Raw genomic sequence first — 26,218 nt, forward strand, 5'->3', positions numbered from 1 at the left:
CTGTGATGATCTCTTTCCAAACCTTATAATGCGACATGTCTTTTTAAATTTGGTTTTTGGCACATTGACACTGTTGTCAAGACCAGCATTTATTGCCCATGCCTAAGTAGCATGTGCTCACCAACCGGCCCTTCCTCACCAACCGGCCCCAGACTGTGAGACACAGGGCTGTGTGCTAAGCCCCCTCCTATACTGTCTCTACACCTACGACTGTAGTCCGGCCCACAACAACAACCGCATCGTCAAATTTGCTGACGACACTACTGTAGTCGGACTTATTTCAAAGGGAGACGAGGCAGCCTACAGAGAGGAAGTCCTGAAATTGACAACCTGGTGCTCAGAAAACAATCTGGCTCTGAACACCAGGAAAACAAAAGAGCTCATTGTCGACTTCAGGAGGCACAGCACCGACTTAGTCCCCCTACATATCAACGGCGAGTGTGTGGAGAGGGTCAACACCTTCCGGTTTCTCGGCGTCCTTATCTCCGCTGACATCTCCTGGACAGACAACACGACAGTGGTCATCAAGAAGGCTCAGCAGCGGCTGCACTTCCTGAGGGTTCTCAGGAAGCACAACCTGGACTCTAACCTGCTGCTGACCTTCTACCGCTCGTCCATCGAGAGCCTGCTGACATACTGCATTACAGCATGGTACGGCAGCTGCACCATGGCAGACAGGGAGAGGCTTCAGAGGGTAACTAGGACAGCACAGAAGATCATTGGTTGCCCTCTCCCCTCCCTGATGGATATTTACACCTCCCGCTGCCTTAGCAGGGCAAAGAATATCATCAAGGACAGCTCCCATCCTGCGTTTGGACTGTTCGACCTGCTGCCCTCTGGAAAGCGCTATAGGTGCATCAAAACTAGGACAAATAGACTCAGGAACAGTTGTTTTCCGAAAGTCATAACTACTTAACTCACACATGCACTGACTTCACAGCCCAACACCTGGACTTCCATCTATTCTATCCACGTACTGAAATTTGGAACTGTAATGTGTATTGTAACTGTAATTTTTAATATTTTTAAAATAATTTTTAATATTTTAATATAACTTTTAAACATCTGCCTAAGAATAATACCTATTCGTCCTTCACCATTTTGCCTTTATAGATATGTATATAGCGCCGCAGAATTGTGCACCTATCCCCCCCCCCCCCCGTTTTGTTTTTTGTTTCTTGTTTTTTGTACTAAATTATATGTATGCACTGAGTACGAGCTGCTTTTAATCTCATTGTACATGTATAGTGACAATAAATGGCATATCTATATCTATCTATCTGGTGGAGCTGAGGTGATTTCATACATTAGTTTTGATTACCAAATGGGTTGAGAAGATATATTCCAATTTTTCCTCCAAAATATATAGGGCTTTTATGTGTTGCTCATCTCTTCTGGAAAGTTGCATAATGAATGCTGACAAGATGTATTGCAACCCAAGAGTAATACATTCAATCACTTGATGCCAAAATAAGTTAGTTTTTGTTCTGCATTGGCTGAATACCCAAAATTCTTAACCAATACAACATTCCTTCCACTGTGATAACTGTGACAGCTATGAAACATCTGCAGTTCACATTGTCAATATTTCTCAGAAGTCATTGCTGTTCCATACATTACTCATCATGATACAATATGATATCTCCCTTTGGGAGGTGCATAGCAGAAACAGAAACTAATGTTTCACTGTATGTACAAGTGATGGATTAGGGAGGCACATAGCTCTCGGATGGAAACTACTGTAACAGTGTTAGTGAATTAAACACAACAGAACTATGTAAACAATGATTTTGTTCATGGATTTGTTTTACGAGCGTCAGAAACCATTACGATTAGTGTTACAATGAAATGCATGAACTTGCAATAAAGCTTCTCTCAAGCTATTTCCCTTTCTGAAGAATCAAACATTTCTGAAAATCTTTCACAAACAGAAACGTCTGAAATATCTTAAGGTTCTCTCAATGCCACCAGGACTGATCCCAAATCCCAGAAGCTATGAGACAGCTGCTCCACTAACTGTGCCATTGTGTAGCCTTATTCATGAAAGATACGCTAAAGTAAATTGATAAGATGTACACAGAAAGCAGAAAGTTTGGTTTATGGAGAAACATAAGAAGTTAAAGGATTTGGGAAGTATCAGAAAAAAATATGGACTGCAAAGGATTGAATCAGCTTCTGCTGCTTTTGAACGATTAAACAGATATGGAAGTTTAAAGATATTTTAGTAAAATATAAAGAGTTCATGAAACAATAATTATCTCCAAACTATTACAAACACATATTGAAGTTCCAAGAAAGATGACTGTGATAGATTGGGCATAAAAGACAACAACAAAAATATAACTCATGTGTTGAATAATCTTCAATGATATTGCACCTTTAAGTTACATTGGACTCCCACTGGACTGGTGATGATGATCATTTCTACACAAACAATTTGTGTAACCTCTCTGACTGGTAATTATGCATAGGCCTATGAAGTTCTACTCTCTGAAACCAGGGTAATAACTCTACATGTACATTTCATACAAGTAGTATACTGAACAAACTTTCATAAAACCGTTCTGTGCCATTTTCAAACTTGGTTTAGGCTACAAAAGTTTAATATGTCAGCACTTTATGTCATCTGGTCTATGGTTTTGGGAGATGCTTCCAGGAATGTGAATCAAATGGAAGGTTTGTTATTGTGCAAAAACATCTGCATTGATACGATGTGAAAGCCTTGCTTGATGAAATAAAAATTGGCATTTGGGCAGAATTGAGTGAGAGCCTCATTCAAAACAGGAAAATGACACTAACCTTTAAATAATTTGGACTTTGAAATTATCTCACTGCTTTCCTCATTCATTTTCTTGATGAATGCCATATGGAATAGTTGGAAATAGTAACAGAATGGCTTTTTAAGTGAGGATATTGTTATCAACATCAGTTGGCTAAAGGCATGGTTTGTAAACTTTTTAAATACTCCTTGTCGCAATGTTACATCATCTCTGATTATTTAAAGTATGGTATTAGTTTTCCTATTTTTAAAGATTTTTAAATATAGTGGGCAACGGAAATAAAGAAAATGAACTAAAAATTGAAATATCAACTATTTTGGGTATTGTCAAGAACAAGGGAAATTAGCGATGAATTGGCCCAATTAGACACTGAATACTTCTGATCAGTCTGAAGAAGGGTTTCGGCCCAAAACGTTGCCTATTTCCTTCGCTCCATAGATGCTGCTGCACCCGCTGAGTTTCTCCAGCATTTTTGTGTACCTGCACAGAGATTACTTTGATGGATCACTGGATCACTGGTACTCGGTGAGATTACTTCGATGGTGAGATCTGGTGAATTACCGATAGATCATTGTCAAGAAGACATAATTGAAGCAAAGTTCAGCCAATCAGCTGAATCTGTGCCATTACCAGCTAAGGTTTGTGTCCACTGGATTGTAATGTTCCAGGGGTGCACCCCTGTAGCAAAATTCTTATATTGCTTAGCAGGGAAGAGGAGACCTAACAGTGGAGGTCTCTACAGAAGTAAATATGTGAGGTTTCTATAAATAACACTCGTGGAAAAGGCATCTTCTGTGAATATGAAACTGTCAGTGCTTAGTACCTAGAAGAAAACTTAAATGATGTAACTCTAATTATGTTGTCTCTGACCACTAGACTGTGATGGGCTTCTGTACTCACCCTAGAATGTGCTCACAGAGCAGTCTGCAGTAGTCACTGTGTGAGCTGGTGATCAGGAGTAGCACTTTCCCAGCATTCTTCAGTCTCCTCAGCCAATCTTTCACAGATTCAGAGCAACGGAGTAAATATTTCCCTGGATCCTTTTTCACTGATGGAAAATATATTCCGGAGTCTTCTGTTTTAATAAAAAAAGAAAATAAACGAGTTACGGCCACTTACTTAATGATACGTTGCAATGATTTTCAAAACATGAAACTCCAATTAGTACATTGAACGGTCAAAATGTACTTTATATTTGGCAGGCAACTTTGACACTTAATAAAAATATGGTCTCTACCCAGAGCCAAGAATGTTAACACTAGGTGCATTTATTTAACACTGACAGCTTAATATCTCATTGTCACTGGTCTTTCATCATTAATCAGATATAGCTACGAACAAGCTCATCAGCAAATTACACCTCAAGGACAAAGTTAATCCTCCAGAAGAGTTTGATTTCAAGAGAGACCATAAGGAGTCACATGCTCAAGTGTTGAGGCTTGTCTTTTGTTTATTTTTAACTAATCACACAGAAAGAAATTGGCAGTTTTCACAATTGACATTCACGTGTGCAAATTAAACATCCTGTTCCCCCGTTCTTCAGATTAGTGCTCCTTTACATAATAATTCTAGTCAGGCAGTACATAGTTTGCATTGGTTAGGCTTGTGCATTCATGCTGCTGCCACTGTGGTGAAAATTAGATTAGTGGGCAAAATTAGAGCACATGGTATTGGGGGTAGGGTATTGACATGGATAGAAAATTGGTTGGCGACAGGAAATAACGTGTAGGGATTAACGGGTCCCTTTCAGAATAGCAGGCAGTGACTAGTGGGGTGCCGCAAGGCTCGGTGCTGAGATTGCAGCTATTTACAATATACTGTACATTAATGATTTAGATGAAGGAATTAAAAGTAATGTTAGCAAATTTGCAGATGACACAAAGCTGGGTGGCAGTATGAACTGTGAAGAGGATGCTTTGAGGATGCAGGGCGACTTGGACAGGTTGGGTGAGTGGGCAGGTGCATGGCAAATGTAGTATAATGTGGATAAATGTGAGGTTATCCACTTTGTTGGCAAGAACAGGAAGGCAGATTATTATCTGAATGTTTAGGAAAGAACTGAAGATGTTGGTTTATATCGAAGGTAGACACAAAATGCTGGAGTAATTCAGCGGGTCAGCCAGCAACTCTGGAGAGAAGGAGTGGGTTTCGAGTCGAGACCTTTCTGTCTGAAGAAGGGTCAGTCTGAAGAAGGGTCAGTCTGAAGAAAGGTCTCGACCCGAAACATCACCCATTCCTTCTCTCCAGAGATGCTGCCTAACCCGCTGAGTTACTCCAGCATTTTGTGTCCATTCTGTGAATGTTTTCAGGTTAGGAAAAGGGGAATTACAACAAGACCTGGGTACTCTTGTACATCAGTCACTGAAAGTAAGCATGCAGGTACAGCAGGCAGTGAAGAAAGCTAGTGGCATGTTGGCCTTCATAACGAGAGGAGTTGAGTATAGGAGCAAAGAGGTCCTTCTGCAGTGGTACAGGGGCCTGGTGAGACCACACTTGGAGTATTGTGTTCAGATCTGGTCTCCTAATTTGAGGAAGGTCATTCTTGCTATTGAGGGAGTGCAGCGTAGGTTCACGAGGTTAATTCCCGGGATGTCGGGACTGACATATGATGAAAGAATGGAGCGACTGGGCTTGCATTCACTGGAATTTAGAAGGATGAGAGGGTATCTTATAGAAACATATAAAATTATTAAGGGATTGGACATGCTAGATGCAGGAAACATGTTCTCAATGTTGGGGGAGTCCAGAACCAGGGGCCACAGTTTAAGAATAAGGGATATGCCATTTAGAACTGAGATGAGGAAAAACATTTTCAGCCAGAGAGTTGTGAATTTGTGGAATTCTCTGCCTCAGAAGGCAGTGGAGGCCGATTCACTGGTTGCTTTCACAAGAGAGTTAGATAGAGCTCTTAGGGCTAGCGGAATCAAGGGATATGGGGAGAAGGTAGGAAGTGTTGGGATCTTGAGACTTCGCCGGTTCGGTGGATGAGGTAGTCGGTTGGTTCTCGACGTATGCTGGCTTTAACCGGTCAACAGATAGGGTGTCACGAAACTTTTGGGTAGGCGTTGGATGACTTGGTAAGGGCCATCGTATGCTTGCTGAAGAGGTTGGCGGACGGCGACGTGTCGGACAAAAACATGTGTGCAGCGTTGGAGGTCATCAGGCACGTAGACCATTGCAGGTGTTTGCCATGTCGGTATTGGCCTGAGTAGCTGCAGAGTTCGCCGTAATCGATCGACATACCTGCTTGGATCATAGGATCTGTCTGTGGGGATTGGTTCGACAAATTCTCTGGGCAACTTCAGAGTTGTGCCGTAAACCATTTCCGCCGACGAACATCCTAGGCCTGCTTTCACCATTGTACAAATGCCAAGCAGAACCAGAGATAACCGTTCACTCCAGTGCGACGTGTCTCCTCCAGCTGCCAGAGCGGCTTTCAGCTGGCGGCGGAACAGTTCAATCAGGCCGTTCGCTTGTGGATGATACGCAGTCATTCGTATCCGGTTCGTACCCAAGAGGTCAGTTAGTGTTTGAAATAGCGCAGACACAAATTGTGGTCCTTGGTCTGTTTTGATCGTACTTGGGACCCCAAAGACCGAAATCCATCGGTCAACAAAAGATTGACCGAATTGACAGAATTGACAGAAACAGGCTATTGTTTCTACTGAAATATTGATGACTGGGACAGCATCTTGCCAAATGAGCAGATATGTGTAGTTTCTTGATGGTGGGAGTGAGGCCGACCAAGTCCAGGTACACGTGCTCGAAACGGGTGTTCGATACAGGAAACTCACTGAAAGGGGTCCTGGTGTGCCTGGAGATCTTAGATTGTTGACACTGTAGACAAGTCTTCGCCCATAATCTAACGTCACGCTTGATGACAGGCCAGATGAAACGTTCGGAGATTAGTTTTATCGTAGCATTCTTGCCCGGATGTGATAAGTTGTGCAGGGTGCTGAAAACGTAAGACACATCGTCCTAGGCACAAACGACCTTGGTTTGCCAGTGGAAGTGTCACATATGATGGTTTCTCTCCTGTCACCGATAGGTACATCTTCCAATTTTAGGGCTGTATGCGTCCGGTGGTAATGGATAAGATCGGGATCTGTATGCTCCGTGCGAGTCATGGCATTTAAATAGATGAGTGTTGCCGCATTCAGAGCATCCATATGTAATATATGCATTGGGAAGCAAATACATAATATTTTATTACTTTGATCAAACTTCAAGAAATCCTTCCAAAGTTAAGATACTATTCAAACAAGTTATTGTAAACATAGAAACATAGAAAATAGGTGCAGGAGGAGGCCATTCGGCCCTCCGAGCCAGCGCCGCCATTCATTGTGATCATGGCTGATCGTCCCCTATCAATAACCCGTGTCTGCCTTCTCCCCATATCCCTTGACTCCACTAGCCCCTAGAGCTCTATCTAACTCTCTCTTAAATCCATCCAGTGATTTGGCCTCCACTGCCCTCTGTGGCAGGTAATTCCACAAATTCACAACTCTCTGGGTGAAAACGTTTTTTCTCACCTCAGTCTTAAATGACCTCCCCTTTATTCTAAGACTGTGGCCCATAGTTCTGGACTCGCCTAACATTGGGAACATTTTTCCTGCATCAAGCTTGTCCAGTCCTTTTATAATTTTATATGTTTCTATAAGATTCCCCCTCATCCTTCTAAACTCCAGTGAATACAAGCGTAGTCTTTTCAATCTTTCCTCATCTGACAGTCCCGCCATCTCAGGGATCAATCTCGTGAACCTACACTGCACTGCCTCAATCACAAGGATGTCCTTCCTCAAATTAGGAGACCAAAACTGTACACAATACTCTAGATGTGGTCTCACCAGAGCCCTATACATCTGCAGAAGTAGCTTACACTATAGAAGTAAAACCTGAGTATTTGAAATATTCATATATAAAACAAACTTTTTATATAGTAGTATGCACCCCTCGGTCATGACTGACCATGGGTGATGCATCCTGGTCGGATGCAAGCCTGGGCGATGTCCTGGAGGACAGGCTGTTGCCCATGAAGCACGTCCCCCCTCTCCACGTCGCTGATCGATCCAAAGGAACTGCAGGGCCGTTACAGTTTGGCACCAGCGCCGTCGCAGGAGCTGCCAGAGCGAGATTGTAGACAACGACGAACTGCCTTAGGGTCTCCGACTCCGGATTTTCTTGAGGTTTACTCCTGGAGCCTTTTACATGACTGGATATGGCCACAAGGCAGTGGACGTTTTAAATCAGAGTTTTCCCTCCCCTAGATGGACTACCTTCCCAGGCTGATGAGCCCCATCTGCTTGAGACTCGTGGGGGCGGGAGCATCTACCTTCCCGTGTAGGTCCATAGCACCTGTCCCCAAGTCAATATAAACTTTATATATAAATATACAGAAATGACAATATGGTCCGACCAGATTTGGGGCTGCACTATAAATACTATTGTGCAGGACAGTGTAACACATATCAATAAAAACAAAGATTCCTGCAGCATCTCTTGGCTGCAAATACGGTTTCAAATTCTGTATATAAATGACTCCATTTGGTTGTGATTTTACTTCGGAGTCACGTGAGTGACTATGTGAAGAACCCCGCCAGGACGCATGCGTGTCATATCGCTACACGCATTGCGAAACGTCAGACGCGGTGGAAGGACGTTCCTCCGTGGCGGCAGTTTAAAAGCCGCTAATTGCAGGTAAGGGTTTACTCTGCGGTCTTTTTTGTTTCCTTTCCCAACTACAGGCAGGGAAATGGAGAAAACAAAGAAGACAAGGGCTGCGACAAAGCTGGTGAGGGAGGACCGTGGAGTAGCGGACAGCCAGCAAGAGCAGCTGACGGCACTTGGATCACCCGTAGTGGGATCAGCTGTGCCCGATGTCGCCGCCGCACCGGCCAAATCCATGCGGCCGGGCGGCAAGGCAAAATACAAAACTAACAAGGTCGTGGACTCGGAGGAGTCCGACTTTGAACCACCGCGGGCGGCCAGCGACCGAGAGCGCTGGAGCCGAATGGAGCGGTGCATGGAGCATTTGCTCCAACGTGACAGACTCCGGGAGATGGAGTCGGGTCACTGTGGGTCCTATGACAAACCCACAGCAGTACCGTTTCAAGGGCTGCATAGTGTTTCCACCTCACCGGAGGGGAGCACTGCGGGTCAGTTCTGGGCTGACCTGGAAGAGGGGTCCGCAGAAGAACAGATAAGTGTGCATGGGGTGCGAGAAAAAGAGAACTTACTGGACATGGTGGCCAATTTTATACAGCCGGAACAGACTGGGAAAAATCTGGAGCCAAAGCTTGCTGCCAGTATAGACTACATGTCACTAAACCAGTTACAAGAGCAGGCTGTACTGGACACCACAGGAAGACATCTGGCACCGGGCAATTGCATTTCCCTGAACGTTCCAATTATCAACAACTGTATATGGAAACACATCGGAACAGGGGTCAGGAGTATGGATGTAAAATTACAAAAAGTACTGAAATTACTGACTGCAGGGATAACAGCATTTGCCCGTACAGTGGACGACAGGAATATGTCCCAGGACCAACAAGATGCGCTGGCACTATTCTGTAACACCCAGCACGAAATAAATAACATCAGGAAAAGTGCCATACAACCCACACTGAACCCAAAATTTGCGGGACTGTGCAAACCTGGGGCCACGAAACCACCCATTCTCTTGTTCGGTGGCAACCTATCGAAGCAGGTAAAAGAGCTCAATGAGGAAGCCAAAACCTTGGGATTAATAAAAGGAACACCAACAAAAACCCACTACAGCCAAAGACAGCATCCCTACGCACCCACCAGCAGAACTGGTGAAAGCTCGAAGGCACGGTTTTCCAAACATGAGTCTTTTTTAGGCCATGGCCCAGGCCGGCCTTCTTGGAAGATGTGGGGAACCCCAATGCCAACACCAACCAACCCGAAAAACAAGGCACCAGCGCAACAACAACAGCGGAAGAACTACAAAAAGAAATAAACCTGCCACTGGTAACAATGGAGGTAGGTGGATCTGGTTCCCTAAAAGATATGGAGAGCATGGAGGTTGGGGGGAGACTACACTGGTTTTTGAATGCATGGAGCATGCTAACAACCGATACTTACATCTTAAGCAGTATCCAGGGATATACAATAGAGTTTATACACGAGTACAGCCCTCCAGTTCAGCATATACCGAACCGAGTGTTCGTGCTCTCTGATAAAGAATAATCAGAGGCACAAGCTGAAATGGAGCGGCTTTACATAAAAGGTGTAATTGAGATAACTCAACACGAACCATTAGAATTCGTGTCCAATATTTTTACCAAAACCAAAAAAGATGGTGGTTGTCGCATCATCATAGATCTGACAAAATTGAATACATTTGTACAATATATTCACTTTAAAATGGACACCTTTGTTACTGCTAAACAATTAATTTCCAAAGGTTACTTCATGGCCAGCATCGATTTAATAGATGCTTACTATTCAGTACCCATACGAGGTGACCACAGATGTTACTTAAAATTCAACTGGATGGGACAACTCTGACAATATAAAGCACTGCCAAATGGTCTATCATCAGCCCCCAGGCTGTTCACGAAAATCTTAAAACCAGCCCTAGCGTTTCTACGGAAACGTAAACACATGGTTATGACATATTTAGATGACATACTCATTGTGGGCATAACTTTGGAATTGGCCATACAAACTGTAACAGCCACAAAACAGTTATTTGAAAAACTGGGATTTATCATCCATCCAGTTAAATCTAAACTAACACCGTCCACTACTATAGACTATTTGGGATTCACCATTGACTCAGTTCACATGACGGTGACACTACCTAAGGGAAAGGCTAGAGATTTAATAGAGGCTTGCAATAACCTCATTGACATCAGAAATCCATCCATCAGATTGGTAGCAAAAGTAACTGGTAAAATGGTGGCTGCTTTCCCAGCCACACAATTTGGACCTCTACATTACCAAAACTTACAGAGAGCAAAAATACAAGCTCTCAAAATCAATGCAGGTCACTTTGACAGACCTATGAGACTACCAATCCAAGCCAAAACGGAACAAAAATGGTGGATAGACAACCTCTGGCTTTGTTCCAACCCAATCATTGTCAGTAACCCTTCTATGGTACTACAAACCGATGCCAGTGCACTTGGGTGGGGAGCCACCAATACCATCACCAGCTGTGGAGGTAGATGGACAGCACAGGAGGCATCTTTCGTACTCACACTGGGCATAAACTACTTGGAAATGTTGGGTGCATTCCATGGCCTTAAGTCATATTGTACTGGGTCATATCACCAGCATGTTAGATTACAAATAGACAATACCACCATGGTAGCATACATCAACCACATGGGTGGTGACAAATCGATATCATGTGACAATCTCGCTAATTCAATTTGGCAATGGTGCATCCAGAGAGATATTTGGATATCAGCCACTTACCTACCAGGGAGACTAAATTTAGTGGCAGACACCAGGTCACGCAAATTTAATGAAAACACCGAATGGATGTTGAACAAAATGGTATTTTCTGATATTACAGCAAAATATGGAACACCAGATATCGATCTATTCGCATCCAGACTAAACAACCAGATACCTAACTATGTTTCATGGGAACCAGACCCTGGGGCAGCAGCAACAGATGCATTTTCGCTGCATTGGGGGAAATTGTTTATCTATGCATTCCCTCCTTTCTGCCTCATCAGTCGGGTATTAAGGAAAATACAACAAGACTCTGCGTCTGGTATTTTGGTAGTATCCGATTGGCCTACACAACCATGGTTCCCAGTGGTGCAAAGCATGGTATTAGAACCATGTATTACCATCCCACATAGACCAGACTTGTTGCTACATCCCGTGACAGGGGATAGCCATCCATGCCATAAAAGCTTAAACCTGTTAATTTGTAGAGTTTAAAAACACCACTTCTACAACTGGGACTAACGGACCGAATAGCGAACATGATCTCGGTGGCCCAAAGACAATCAACTAAAAAAAACAATATCTGGTCTACATCAGGAAGTGGGAAATGTACTGCCATAAGAACAACATCACCAACAGAAACATGAACATCCCGTCTGTTCTGGAATATCTGGCAGGCCTCCACTATGATGAGGGGCTCAGCTACAGTGCCATCAACAGCGCCAGAAGTGCCCTGTCGACTTACCTATGGCAAGGGACAGAGCGTCACACTGTAGGGACTCACCCTCTGGTAACAAAGCTCATGAGGGGAATATTTAATTCAAATCCCCCAAAAACCAGGTACTCCCAAATTTGGGATGTAAGCATTGTCCTGAAAACGCTCAGGAACTGGTCTCCAGCATCAACTCTGTCCCTACACAGACTAACTTTGAAAACAGTCATGTTAATGGCACTGGTCACGGCACAGAGGGTTCAGTCACTGCATAAACTCAGACTGGACAACATGACCTCCTCACCTGACGATATTACGTTCCACATCTACGAACTGGTAAAGCAGAACAGACAGGGATCAGCAGGCCTCAATATACAATTTAGGTCATACCCTTCAGATGACCATCTCTGTATAGTTAGACACCTGTCATTATACATAGAGAAAACAAAAATCCTAAGAGACAATGAGAAGGGACTGCTGATCAGCCATAAGCAACCTCACAAAAGAGTGACGGTCCAGACCATCTCGAGATGGCTGAAACAGGTGCTGACACAGGCTGGGGTGGATACTAACGTTTTAAAATCTCATTCCACCAGGGCTGCAGCTACATCGGCAGCAGTACAACTGGATGTGCCCATGGACCAAGTCCTCGAAGCAGCAGGATGGTCAGGGGAAAGAACTTTCCAGTTATTTTACAATAAACCAGTGATGAAATCTGGAACATTTGCAGAAATTTTTTAAAGTTCTGTAAATTAATTAAACCCATAAAAGGGGTTATAATTTGTGTTAATAAATTTTATGATTTCAATGACGAATCATGTCCAAATTATGTTAACACTATTCCTCCCACAGTCAAGGCAGACGTGATGCATGGACACGTTTCCACGGCATGAAATCACAGAGCTTTAAAATCTTCACGTAGTCACTCACGTGACTCCGAAGTAAAATAGTAAGATTAAACGAGAACTTACCAGTTTGAAGTTTGATCTGTATTTTATGAGGAGTTACGATGAGGGATTACGTGCCCTCTGCTCCCACCCTTGATCATATACTCAACTGGTATCTCTTCTCTAATCTTACTATGTTTAGTCATTACAGTTATCTGTGATTTCACACCGCTGCTTTGAAGAATGACACGCATGCGTCCTGGCGGGGTTCTTCACGTAATCCCTCATCGTAACTCCTCATAAAATACAGATCAAACTTCAAACTGGTAAGTTCTCGTTTAATCTTACTATTTAGGCTCCGAATCTATCACAGACTGTGGCTTTCTCATTTTTTCTAAAATGTCTAAGTGAGTCAGTTGGCTAGCATTCAAACCAATAGTTTTCCAAAGTATTCACTTGATATTGTTCTGATAATAAGGTTCAACAAACATTTTTTAACTAGTGAGCACAAATAAGGCGTCATAAGATATCCATTCTCCTTTAGCATTTTTCCTCTCTGGGCCACAAACTCCTTTTTCCATGTTATTTTCTTCTGCTTCTTATGGGTAAGTGGGTAATCTCTCTTTAATCCCAAATCAATATTGCTCAGCAAAGGGGTATAGAAGAATAGCAAGACCAATAATACGTTCTATAAACATTAGTTTCTATTCTTCCTTCCACTCTTAAGGTGTTTTCGTAGTCTGGGTATACCACTGAATGGGCGACAACTGCCCTCCCTCAAGAAGCTATTTTAACACACATAAACACACAAATATTTTCCAGCAGGAAACACTGGTTAGCAATCACAGATGTGAATTCTTGGCAATTGTTGTTTCCCCCATAGTCTATGGAGTTTCAGGCCAATTATTGCATGGCAATTACTGTTTGGTGTAAAAAAACAGCTAACTGAACACTGACTACGCACCAGACACACACTTGCGCTAGTTTACGCTGGCCGCCAGAGTACCCTAGGAATCGAATATCATACACAGAGTTGCTGATAGAAATCATTGAATAGTACAGTACAGAAACAGGCCATTAGTCTCATCCATGCTGACCAGTGTGCACCCATCTGTATTATTCCCATCGCCCAGCACTTGGTCACTAGGCCTCAATGCCTAAATAAATCAAGGGTTCATCTGGATCAATCTTAAATGCATCCAGCAACCCCGCTTTAACCTCTCACTCCAGGAGATTTCAAGGCTTTTTCATTCCCACTAGCACCACTTTTCGTGGAGCTCAAATTTGTGCAAGTTGCAGCTGGTTTAACATTTATCACAATGATAATCTTAAACTCAAAATAATACATAACTAGATTCTATAATCACTGATCGTCTTATTTTGAAGTTGTAATAACAATACTACATTTCAGTCTGAAGAAGGGTTTCGGCCCGAAACGTCGCCTATTTCCTTCGCTCCATAGATGCTGCTGCACCCGCTGAGTTTCCCCAGCAATTTTGTGTACCTTCGATATTCCAGCATCTGCAGTTCCCTTTTGAACACTACATTTCAAAACTTAGTTACCTTTTGGATGCCCACATGCGCAATATAGAAATGCTGAAGTTGTTGCCAGCAACATAACAAAAGTTCAGGTATTTACGAACTGTTCTCATCCCCATAAATTATACATTTTGTTGCACGCGTTCTACGTTCGTTTCTCATGGTGCACTTATTATAATTATTACTCACAAAACATAATGGTTTAATCATAACATTCTAACCAGCTGACCAGCAGCCGTCCGTTTAATTCACTTTTATTTTGTAGTTCTAGTTAGTCCTGTGTTTTGTTTGTGGGAGAAATAGACTTTTTAATGTGGGGGGAAGGGGGTAACTATATTTCTAGGTCCCTACCTGGTCGGTGAGGCAGCTTTTTCTCCGGGATGACCCGTCGACCCGTCCTCGTGGCCTACCAGCGGGCGTGGAGCGCCGTTTCCTGGCTGGGACCGCCCAGCACCTCGGCTGGAGCGCTATCGCGGAGCGGAGCGGGCGATGCCTTGCCTGGGTCGACGCGCTGGATCGACGCGCTGGAGCTCCGGTGAGCTGTGCCGAGTTCAACACCTCCGGGCTGCGGGTCTGCGGAGCGGAGCGGGCGGCGCCGACTTCAACATCGGGAGCCTGGGTTCGGAAGCAGCGGTCTCCGGTAAGGAAGCGACCGTTCCAGGTGGCCCAGCCGCTGAGAGGACTCTCCCGACGCCGGGGCAACAGCACCCGGCAAGAACAGCCAGTAACATCGGGCCTCCGTAGAGGAAATAGCGGAGGCCTCAATAGGCCTGACTTTGGGAGAACTGGGGATGGGGACTGGACATTGTGCCTTCCCCCACAGTGGTAACCATTGTGGGGGGATGATTTTTGTGTGTAAGTGATTATTTTAGTTTGTGTCCAAGATGGCTGTCGGAAGGGAGAGTGTACGCTGGCGCGGTTTAGCTGCCGCTGCTCTCTCTTCACATTGTGTTTTTGATTTTTTTGTCTTTGGATCGAATTCTGTCTTTAATTTGTGTATTGGTGATGTCTTTATTATTTATTTTACTCCGATTATATGTTTTTTACTCTTGTTAAATTCTGTAAGGTGTCCTTGAGACTTTTGAAAAGCGCCCATAAATAAAATGTATTATTATTATTATTATTGGCACAAAAAAATGGGTGACGTTTCAGATGGAGACCGTTCTTCAGTCTGAAATTAATCTCGCTTTTTGTGTCTATCTTTGGTTTAAACAGCAACTGCAGTTCGTTCCTACACAGAAATACTAGGGGACCGAGGATCCAGTGGGAGGGAGGAACTGAAGGGAATCCACATTAGTCAGAAATGGTGTTAGGTAAACTGTTGGGACTGAAGGCAGATAAATCCCCAGGTCCTGATGGTCTGCATCCAGAGTACTCAAGGAGGTGGCCCTAGAAATAGTGACTGGTGATCATTGGTGATCATTTTCCAATCTTCTCTCGACTCTGGATCAGTTCCTGTGGACTGGAGGGTAGCTAATGTAATCTCACTCTTTAAAAAAGGAGGGAGAGAGAAAACAGGGAATTATAGACCAGTTAGCCTTACATCAGTAGTGGGGAAGATGCTTAAGTCAATTGTGAAAGATGTTATAGCAGCGCATTTGGAAAGCAGTGACAGGATCGGTTAAAGTCAACATGGATTTATGAAGGGGAAATCGCGCTTGATTTTAGATGATCAGCCATGATCATATTGAATGGCGGTGCTGGCTCGAAGGATCGGATGGCCTACTCCTGCACCTATTTTTCTGTTTCTATGTTTATTTTGAATTTTATTTAACAATTTGTTAAATGCTGATTTTTTTCATTATTCCAAAATTACTAGAATTTTAATTTTCCTCTTTTTTGTTTCGGTGATGACTTTAGATTATACGTTTTACGTGACCAACACTCTTGTCTTTGTGAATATTTGTGAAACATTATCCAAATTCTCGAACTACTTCATTTTAAAGAAAGCACCACAAGAAACACATCAACTACAGGGATGTAGCATCAAAACTATTTTATCTTATTCCAGCTATGATGGCATTCTACTGTATTTATATGGAGACATGGGGAATGCTGATGTTGGAATCTGAAGCAAAACACAAAGTGCGGGAGGAATTCAGCAGATCAGGCAGCATCTGAAATATCGCCTGTACATTCCCTCCGCACCTACAGAGTTTGTGTGTTGTACTATATTTTCGATTCATGATCAAATAAAGCTTTCATTTTGCATTATTTCATTGTGTAGTATTGTGGTCATTTCTCACTAGTGTTACGGCAAAATCACAATTTCGGCAAGTCAAGTGTAACTGACGTCCATTCACTGAAGTACTCCATGCCCACCGCAGCATCACCTGCACAGTATTCTGGCTCAGTCTAATCAGTGCACATTCACATCACAATAGGCATCTTCATAAAATACAGCCAGAATACCTCCTTTGTACACTTAATAGAATTCACATTGTCCAAACATCCATTGACAATATTTTGGGAATCAACTTTAGCCAGAAACGTTAACTGAACTAACCGCATTATTCAGTTTAGTTTAATTTTGTGATACAGCACGGGAACAAGCACTTCGGCTCACCGGATCCGCACCGACCAGCCATCCCCACACACTAACACTATCCCACACACAATAGAGACATTTTACAATTATACCAATCCAATTAATCTACAAACCTGTACGTCTTTGGAGTGTGGGAATAAACCGGAGATCCCGGAGAAAATCCACACAGGTCACGGGCAGAATGTGCAAATTCTGTACAGACAAGCACCCAGAGTCGGGATCGAACCCAGGTCTCTGGCGTTGTGAGGCAGCAACTCTACAGCTGCGCCAACGTACCGCTCGGGTATATAAACTAAACAAAATTAAACTAAATTAAAACCTGATATTCTGTGGGGACTGATTCACCAAAAGTATTTCTTGTAGAGGATCAGATGGAGAATTACACCCCAGCTTCTTCAATGTCACTCTCCAAATTTACAACCACTGCCTGGAAGGGTACGGGTAAAGGAACCATGGCCATGGCAATAGCACCTCCTGAAGATTACTGTCCATTCACTTTATAAATGACTTATACAGTGCCCTCCATAATGTTTGGGACAAGACCCATGATTTATTTATTTGCCTCTGTACTCCACAATATGAGATTTGTAATAGAAAAATCACATGTGGTTAAAGTGCACATGGTCAGATTTTATTAAAGGCCATTTTTATACATTTTGGTTTCACCATGTAGAAATTACAGCTGTGTTCCTACATAATCCCCCCATTATGGAGGACACTGTATATGACTGCCTTTGAATGTTGATGGTCAAAATCCAGTTCCAATGATGGGTCTCCAAACTGAAATGTAAAGTCTGCTTCTCTTTCCACAGATCTACACGGCCTGCTGAGAGTTTCTGGCACTTTTTGTTTTTGATTCAGCTCTTGGAGTAGTTTCAGCACATGGATGGCAGAGATTCAAGAAGGAGCCTTGCCATCATCTTCTCAAGGGAAATTAGAGACACATGTGAAATGTTGGCCTCGTTGGAGATACTTACATATCATGAAAGAGCAAAATTAACAACAAAAGCTTTCTTTGATTGTCACTAACATCTAATCTGTGAAGGTTCCTCCAGTGACTTGAGATGCAAATGTTAGACAGCTGCAGTCAATTTTTGATTTGAAAATGATTTTTTAATTAAATTCTAAATCCTCTCCAGTTGGATTGAATATAAATGCCAGATACCACAATGAGCCGCATCGCTAGTGCCCTGTGTTATTCCTCTTAAGTAACTTTAGCTAATATGAAAGATTAACAATATACAATTGCAGCTCCCCCCAGTGGTGTGAATGTAAACTTCAAGTGCATGTCTACGGAATGTGTGGAATCGTGTTCGTTGATAAAAAAATTGAAAAAACTCGGAACAGTTGCATACTCCATTCACAACCAATCCCCATGCAATCGCTACAGGGCTATTCATTGGCGCCTCATACTACATTTGAGTGGCTTACATCGCAATGGTACAAATATTGAATTCTCCAATTCTATGTAATGCCCCCCCTTCTTCCCCACTCTTTCCATTGCTCCCCCCACCCCATGCACACCCATTTCCCCACCATCTCTCACCACTCCAGTTACCCTGCTCCTTCCCCACCCCACCCCAACCTCTTGTACCAGTTTATCAAATCCCTGAGGCCCATATTTTTTTAATGCCCTTTTTTCCCTTCCTCCCGTCCCCTTCCACACATATCCCTCCCGGCTTTACATTTCACTCCTCCTCGTCTTTCCTTATCTGACATCATTTTGTCACCTTTTCACCCCAAGCCTTTGTCACTATCTCCACCCATCTGGCAATCAGCCCTCACCACTCAACCTCATCTCTATTCACTTATAACTTGCAAGGCTTAGCCTTAACATAGTTTCTGACACCAAGACAATGATTTAAATCAGGAAACAAAATCCTATTCTTCTTTCTAAGGCTGGCAGCAGAAATTGCCCAATTCCATATCCATGGCTATTTGCCATTCAGCCACATAATGCATTCTTGATGCTGTGAAAGAATCTATTATTTGTTGCAGCTGGTTTACACTTATTTTGGGTGGGTCATCTTACATTATAATTTCTCTGTTTCCAGTGCTGCAGCCCTGCAGTCTGGTCCTTCACACATTGCCAGCTTTGTGTGCTTGTCAAAGGCTCGACTGCCTTCCCTTGCTTTAGACTTTAGAGATACAGACAATAGACAATAGACAATAGGTGCAGGAGCAGGCCATTTGGCCCTTCAAGCCAGCACCTCCATTCAATGTGATCATGGCTGATCATTCACAATCAGTACCCCGTTCCTGCCTTCTTCCCATATCCCCTGACTCCGCTATTTTTAAGAGCCCAATCAAGCTCCCTCTTGAAAATATCCAGAGAACCGCCCTCTACCGCTCTCTGAGGCAGAGAATTCCACAGACTCTCAACTCTCTGTGTGAAAAAGTGTTTCCTCATCTCTGTTCTAAATGGCTTACCCTTTATTCTTAAACTGTGGCCCCTGGTTCTGGACTCCCCCGACATCGGGAATATGTTTCCTGCCACTAGTATGTCCAAACTCTTAATAATCATATATGTTTCAATAAGATTCCCTCTCATCCTTCTAAATTCCAGAGTATACAAGCCCAGCTGCTCCAGTCTCTCAGCATATGACGGTCCCGCCATTCCGGGAATTGACCTTGGAAATCTACGCTGCACTCCCTGAATAGCAAGAATGTCCTTCCTCAAATTAGGGGACCAAAACTGCACACAATACTCCAGGTGTTGTCTCACTAGGGCCCTGTACGACTGCAGAAGGACCTCTTTGCTCCTATACGCAACTCCTCTTGTTATGAAGGCCAACATGCCATTCGCCTTTTTCACTGCCTGCTGTACCTGCATGCTTACTTTCATTGACTGATGAACAAGGACCCCCAGATCCCGTTGTACTTCCCCTTTTCCCAACTTGACGCCATTTAGATAATAATCTGCCTTCCTGTTTTCGCTACCAAAGTCGATAACCTCACATTTATCCACATTAAACTGCATCTGCCATGCTTCTGCCCACTCACCCAACCTGTCCAAGTCACCCTGCCTTCTCATAGCGTCCTCCTCACAGTTCACACTGCCACCCAGCTTTGTGTCATCTGCAAATTTGCTAATGTTACTTTGAATCCCTTCATCTAAATCATTGATGTATATTGTAAATGGCTGCGGTCCCAGCACCGAGGCTTGCAATACCCCACTAGTCACTGCCGGTCATTCTGAAAGTGACCCGTTAATCCCTACTATTTGTTTCCTGTCTGCCAACCAATGCTTTCAAATGTTTTCTGAAAGTCCAGATACACTACAGCGTGGAAATAGCCCCTTCGGCCCACCGAATCCGCGCCGAACAGCGATCACCCCGCACACTAACAATATCCTGCACACGAGGGACAATTTACAATATTTACCGAGGCGAATTACCCTACAAACTCTACAAGTGCAACCCGTACGTCTTTGGAGTGTGGGAGCAAACTGGAGCACGCGGAGAAAACCCACACGGTCACAGGGAGAATGTACAAACCCCGTACAGACCGCACTTGTAGTCAGGAACGAACCTGGCTGTCTGGGGCTGTAAGGCAGCAACTCTACCACTGCGACACTGTGCGGCCTTTGCTCTCATTCTGTTTTTAAAAGCCTTTGGTCTCCCAGCCCGATAATAATATAGTGTCTTCCAAATTGTATAACTGTTAGAGGTGTCTTATTCAAATGATAAACAAATGAATGAAAACACAAAGCCGTGTCTGCTGTTGCTGGAGATTGAAATGGCAGTGCTCGATAGACGAGGCAGGTCAGGCTGTTTTAGAATCTGAACAGAGAAGTTAACATTTTTAATTTGTACTTCTTGTAACCAAACCAATGTGTGAAATATGAACTATTTTATTTCCATCGAGAAGGCTTTTCACCTACTGCCCCACAATGGTATGTTGCCTAAGGGTTCCAGCTGAATATTGGCAACCTATTCCATACTTCTGATGGGGCCTGCCTGATCCTGAGCTGTAAACACATACCCCAATCCCACCCCCACACAATGTGCATACCTTCCACTGAAATCTGGCATGATTGGAGAACAGTGTTCAATATAACTGCCTTCTTTCAAGCCTCAATCGTGATTGCCTACAAGCACATCTGAGTACACACAGAGACCCTCAACTTCAGAGACTGATATGGTTGAGATGTATAGCTCTTCTACAAATAAATATCAAATGCCTACAGCATTTTTGTGAACATGTCCTGCCAAAAAAAATCCAGTTTTGCGCAGTATTATGTGGGATCTGCATCTTGATAAAGCTTGTTCTTTTTATGGTGGCGCCAATCAACTCCTTTAAAGACCATTTATTAAACCTCATGAAGAATTTGCAATTTGGGGTTCTCGAGCATAGTCTAAACGGATATCAGGGAAAATGTACACAAACATGTACTGGTAATTCTAAAAGAGTTAATAGCACAGGTTGAGAAATTTAATGGCATTGTCAGTCAGCAGAGGCGCAGATATAAATCGCTCTCCTACCATTCACTTGTTATCACCTTATCTACCAACTCTTGGATCCCAGCCCCTAGTCACAACCCCTTTCTCCAAAACCCACGGCAAGACAAACAACAGCACATTGTATGGAAAGATGTACAAGCATAGTTTCAAACGTCAGATGCCATCTGGTGTACAAATACTGAAAGCAAATTTCACAACTAACCTGCTAACTAATGCAACTAACATCTCTTGTAAAAATAATTTAGTGTGTTAAATAGCACTTATCTGGCAGGACCAACTTGCTATTTCTGGTGAGCAAATGGTTACCACATGTGTGATTAACGCATTTGGAGTTTTAAGGAAGTTAAAGCCTGGGAAAATAACCGAAGAAAATGTTTGGCAGAAAAAGTGCTTCCAGGTAATGGTCTGTGCACTGGCATTCCATCTTTACTGAACTTTGATTTAGGAATGACATCTGGTCCATTAGCGCATTTAACCTCTTCAATACTTGTGTTGGTTTTAGACTAATTTGTTTTCTGAGACGACGTGTCAGCTGCCTCATTTGTAGCACCATTGCCTCCCAGTCAATGAACACTCAGAGAATGTTGCACATTGCTGGTATTGTTGTCACTGTCAGTGAGACAGTAAGCTGAACCCTTCTCAGTTTGTTTAGATAGGCATTAAAGGAAAGCATACGCAGACAACAAAAATAACCATTTGTATATATAGGTTTCTTTGATAGTGGAAAAATAGGCCCCTTATGTATTTTAAGACATTATTAAAAACAATATGAACATTGAGATGTAGAGAGGTCGCTATCTAGGGATTGTAGATTTAAGTGGCAGATAAACCAGAGGAAACTTCAGTAAAAAATAACATGTGGAGGGAATCCGGAGATACCAGAAAAAAATGGGGTTGAGGTCTAAGCTCTTATTGCCTTCAACTGAACCCTTGAAGACACATGACCTATGGAGCTGTGATCGATAGCTGGAAAGCAGGATGAATGTAAAAGTTAATTTAGACTGACTTGGAGATGAGGAGTTGTACAACCTCTCTCCGTGCTATGAATCCACGTGATACAGTGGAGGAGCTTACAAAGCTTCATCAAAGATATATAGCTTACAAATGGTCATAAAGGGCCTGTCCCACTTAGGCGGTTTTTCAGCGGACTGCTGGAGACAGTCAAGTTCGCGGCAGTCGCCTGAAAAACCGGGAACTGGAACGGCGACTGTCAGAGTGGAACACACATACACACATTGCAAAAGTGGGGGCCAGGAAAAGCGGGGGGACCGCTGTCTGAAATTCACACGGTGCAAAGCCAAGGTGATACAGGCACACACAGGAAGGTTAAGGCGGCTAGCAAAGTGTCCTTTAAAAGAGGGGGGAGGGGGAAGTGGAGATGGGGGGAGAAGGGGGGGTGGGGGGGGGAGAAGGGGGGGTGGGGGGTGGGTGAAAGAGTGGAGACACTTTTAAAAAGCCAGACAACTTTTAATAAGCCAGAGATACACAGCTGTGAAGTTTGGCGGGCATTTAACATTACCGGTCGGTTATCCTTGGTTCTGAAAACTCGTGCTTACGTTTTTTTCCCCCAATGAGCCAATGAAAATGTCCGGTCAGTAATGGCTATTAACTAAAACTACCTAGTACTACCTCGACTACCCATAACTACATGGCGACCCCACTACAACTACACCTACGACTACAAGATTATCGATTTTGTCCATGGCGACCAATGTTTGGTAGCAAAAATATTTTCAACATGTTGAAAAATTTGCAGCGACCATACTGAGGCCGCGACTAGTTCCCAGAAAGCGGGAACTCCTTGCAACCATGAAGGAGACTCACCAGAGACCACCAGCGAACATATGGCGACCATGTGGCGAGCGCAAAAAAGAAATTAAGGAAGAGTGCAGAACATAGTTACAAAGAAAATGAAGAATAAAAAATACAAGGGCCATAACAAGATAGATTGGAAAATTGAGAATTGATCCTGAGCATATGAGAAGGTTGTACAAGAGTCTGATAACAGCAGAGTAGAAGCTGTTCTGGTGTCTCTACGACACCATCTTCTTTATCTATTCTTCCATATGGCAAATAAGCAAATAATTGGTGTCAGTAATGTTTTTCTAGATAGATTCTTTTTTATTAATTATACACTAAAATCATGAAAAAAAATCGCATTCCCTGCTTTGCTTCAGGACACGGTTTCAAACACATTGGGAAGTTTGCTACTAATTTGTGTCTTGGAGAAGATTATATATTTGTTTTTCTACTTTCCTTAGCGTACTAAGGCAAAAACCAAAAGGGAAATATGAAGTCACTTGTTGATGCCACGAATATTGTTCCAATCACAGCCATTTCCCATCTCTTTCTTACCAACATATATGTCTTTGATTATGCATTCTATTTATTTTTTTAAATCGCTCACATAATCATAGCCATTTTCTTATCTCATCAAATACCAAATGAGCTGTTCGAAATATCATGGATTCCACAAATCTCATGTCAATTTTGAAATTGTTGTAGAGTTGACAGCCCAAGGAAATGGCTTCTCAAAATTAACCAAGTCAATTCTTTTCAGAATCTTATATTTGGAATGAGAACACTTCTCTGCAAAACAGTTACTGTATTGCGCTGACTCTAGGGCAAGTTTATTTTTCCATGAAGATGGAACCTCCCTACACATTTATGTTGGATTATTAATCTTCCTTAATTTCTACTCTATATAGCAAAGAACTGCAGATGTTGGTTTTAAATTGAAGATAAAAAATGCTGGAGTAACTCTGAAGAAGGGACTCGACCCGAAATATCACCCATTCCTACTCTCCAGAGATGCTGCCTGTCCCGCTGAGTCACTCGAACTTTTTGTGTCTATCTTTAATTCCTACCATGCTCTTCTCTCCCTCATGCTTCCCACCGTGCATTTTGAGTTTTTTTTTTAATCTATTGAGTTCAGACTGATAGGGACAAATTTCATTTCTGGCATTAGAAACTATCTCTCCCCTGACTTTGTTGGAATTGAAAATCAGGCGGATCTTCAATGAGCGGAAAGATTCACAATTGCTTGGTCATTCAATCTAATCAAACCCTACTAGGGTGGATTTGAACACTGTCCATGGGACTCATCTGCAAAAGTAGATAACCGTGCACCTTAAATCAATGACCAAATTGTCCCACCTCCCCATCTCTCAATTGGCAGCACAATGGCACAGCTGGTAGAACTACTGCCTCACAGCACCAGTATTTGGGTTTGGTCTTGAGCTTGGCTGCTGTCCGTGTGGGGTCTGCACATTCTCTCAGTGAACGGGTGGGTTTCCTGCAGGTACTTCACTTTCTTCCTACATACCAAAGGCATGCAGGTTTTTAGGTTAATTTGCCTCAATACATTGCCCCTTGTTTGTAAGAAATGGGATAACATAGAAATGGTGTGAACCAGTGGTCGATGGACCTGGTGGGCACAAGGGCCTGTTTCCATGATGTATCTCTAAACTAAACTCAACTAATACAGTGAACAACTCGGTCATAAACTCAAACTCAAACTCAAACCTGTGAACTCATATTCCAAGCCCGAGCTCATCAAGGAACATGAAAGGCATTAAAAAAAATTCAATAGTTTTTTCCTTAGTTCTCTTGTTATCCTTGTTACATTGCATTCACAGCATATTTTAAATATGCAAGCATTTTGGTAAACTGGCAGAATAATTTATCATGATAAACACCGCACCTCTGATCTCTTATGAAAACATAATGTTAATCGGGGCTTTTAATTTTATTTGATCTATTTAAGTTTGATTTACATCCAGCCACAAGGTGGCAGTGAAACACAAGTAAAGATCAGGAGCAATTATTATTCCCCAGGTAGTTTTTGGAGACACACCATTCCACGGGGTGTAGACTGTCAAGCACAGAGCTCCAGTTGAATACTAAACTCTGTTTCATCCGATATGCCTTATTGTTGAAGTTCAAGGCCTTTTATTTATAATTCCCACATAAGAGATTAGTATGCAAACTTAAAGCACACGGTATTGGGGGTTCAGTATTGATGTGGATAGAGAACTGGCTAGCAGACAGGAAGCAAAGAGTAGGAGTAAACAGGTCCTTTTCAGAATGGCAGGCAGTGACTAGTGGGGTACCGCAAGGCTCAGTGTTGGGACCCCAGCTATTTACAATATATATTAATGATTTGGACGAGGGAATTGAATGCAACATCTCCAAGTTTGCGGATGACACGAAGCTGGGGGGCAGTGTTAGCTGTGAGGAGGATGCTAGGAGGCTGCAAGGTGACTTGGATAGGTTGGGTGAGTGGGCAAATGCATGGCACATGCAGTATAATGTGGATAAATGTGAGGTTATCCACTTTGGTGGCAAGAACAGGAAAGTAGACTATTATCTGAATGGTGGCCGATTAGGAATAGGGGAGATGCAACGAGACCTGGGTGCATTTTGAGGGTTTTTTTCAATCTATTGAGTTCTGACTGATAGGGACAAATTTCATTTCTGGCATTAGAAACTATCTCTCCCCTGACTGTTGGAATTGAAAATCAGGCGGATCTTCAATGAGCGGAAAGATTCACAATTGCGTGGTCATTCAATCTAATCAAACCAGTCATTGAAAGTAGGCATGCAGGTGCAGCAGGCAGTGAAGGAAGCGAATGGTATGTTAGCATTCATAGCAAAAGGATTTGAGTATAGGAGCAGGGAGGTTCTATTGCAGTTGTACAGGGCCTTGGTGAGACCACACCTGGAGTATTGCATACAGTTTTGGTCTCCTAATCTGAGGAAAGACATTCTTGCCATAGAGGGAGTACAGAGAAGGTTCACCAGACTGATTCCTGGAATGGCAGGCCGTTCATATGAAGAAAGACTGGATAGACTCGGCT

General features: G+C 43.0%; 1 protein-coding gene across 1 annotated transcript in view; it reads right to left on the reverse strand.

Moving 5' to 3' along the window:
- The window catches only part of nt5dc1 (5'-nucleotidase domain containing 1), a 492,890-nt gene that overhangs the window by 129,791 nt on the left and 336,881 nt on the right, over nucleotides 1-26,218 (reverse strand). Inside the window, exon 7 of the mRNA XM_033021127.1 lies at nucleotides 3,681-3,855. Coding sequence (XP_032877018.1) covers nucleotides 3,681-3,855 — 175 coding nt within the window. The remainder of the gene's footprint in view (nucleotides 1-3,680; nucleotides 3,856-26,218) is intronic.

Source organism: Amblyraja radiata, chromosome 5, assembly GCF_010909765.2.
Source record: "Amblyraja radiata isolate CabotCenter1 chromosome 5, sAmbRad1.1.pri, whole genome shotgun sequence".
Classification (NCBI taxonomy): domain Eukaryota; kingdom Metazoa; phylum Chordata; class Chondrichthyes; order Rajiformes; family Rajidae; genus Amblyraja; species Amblyraja radiata.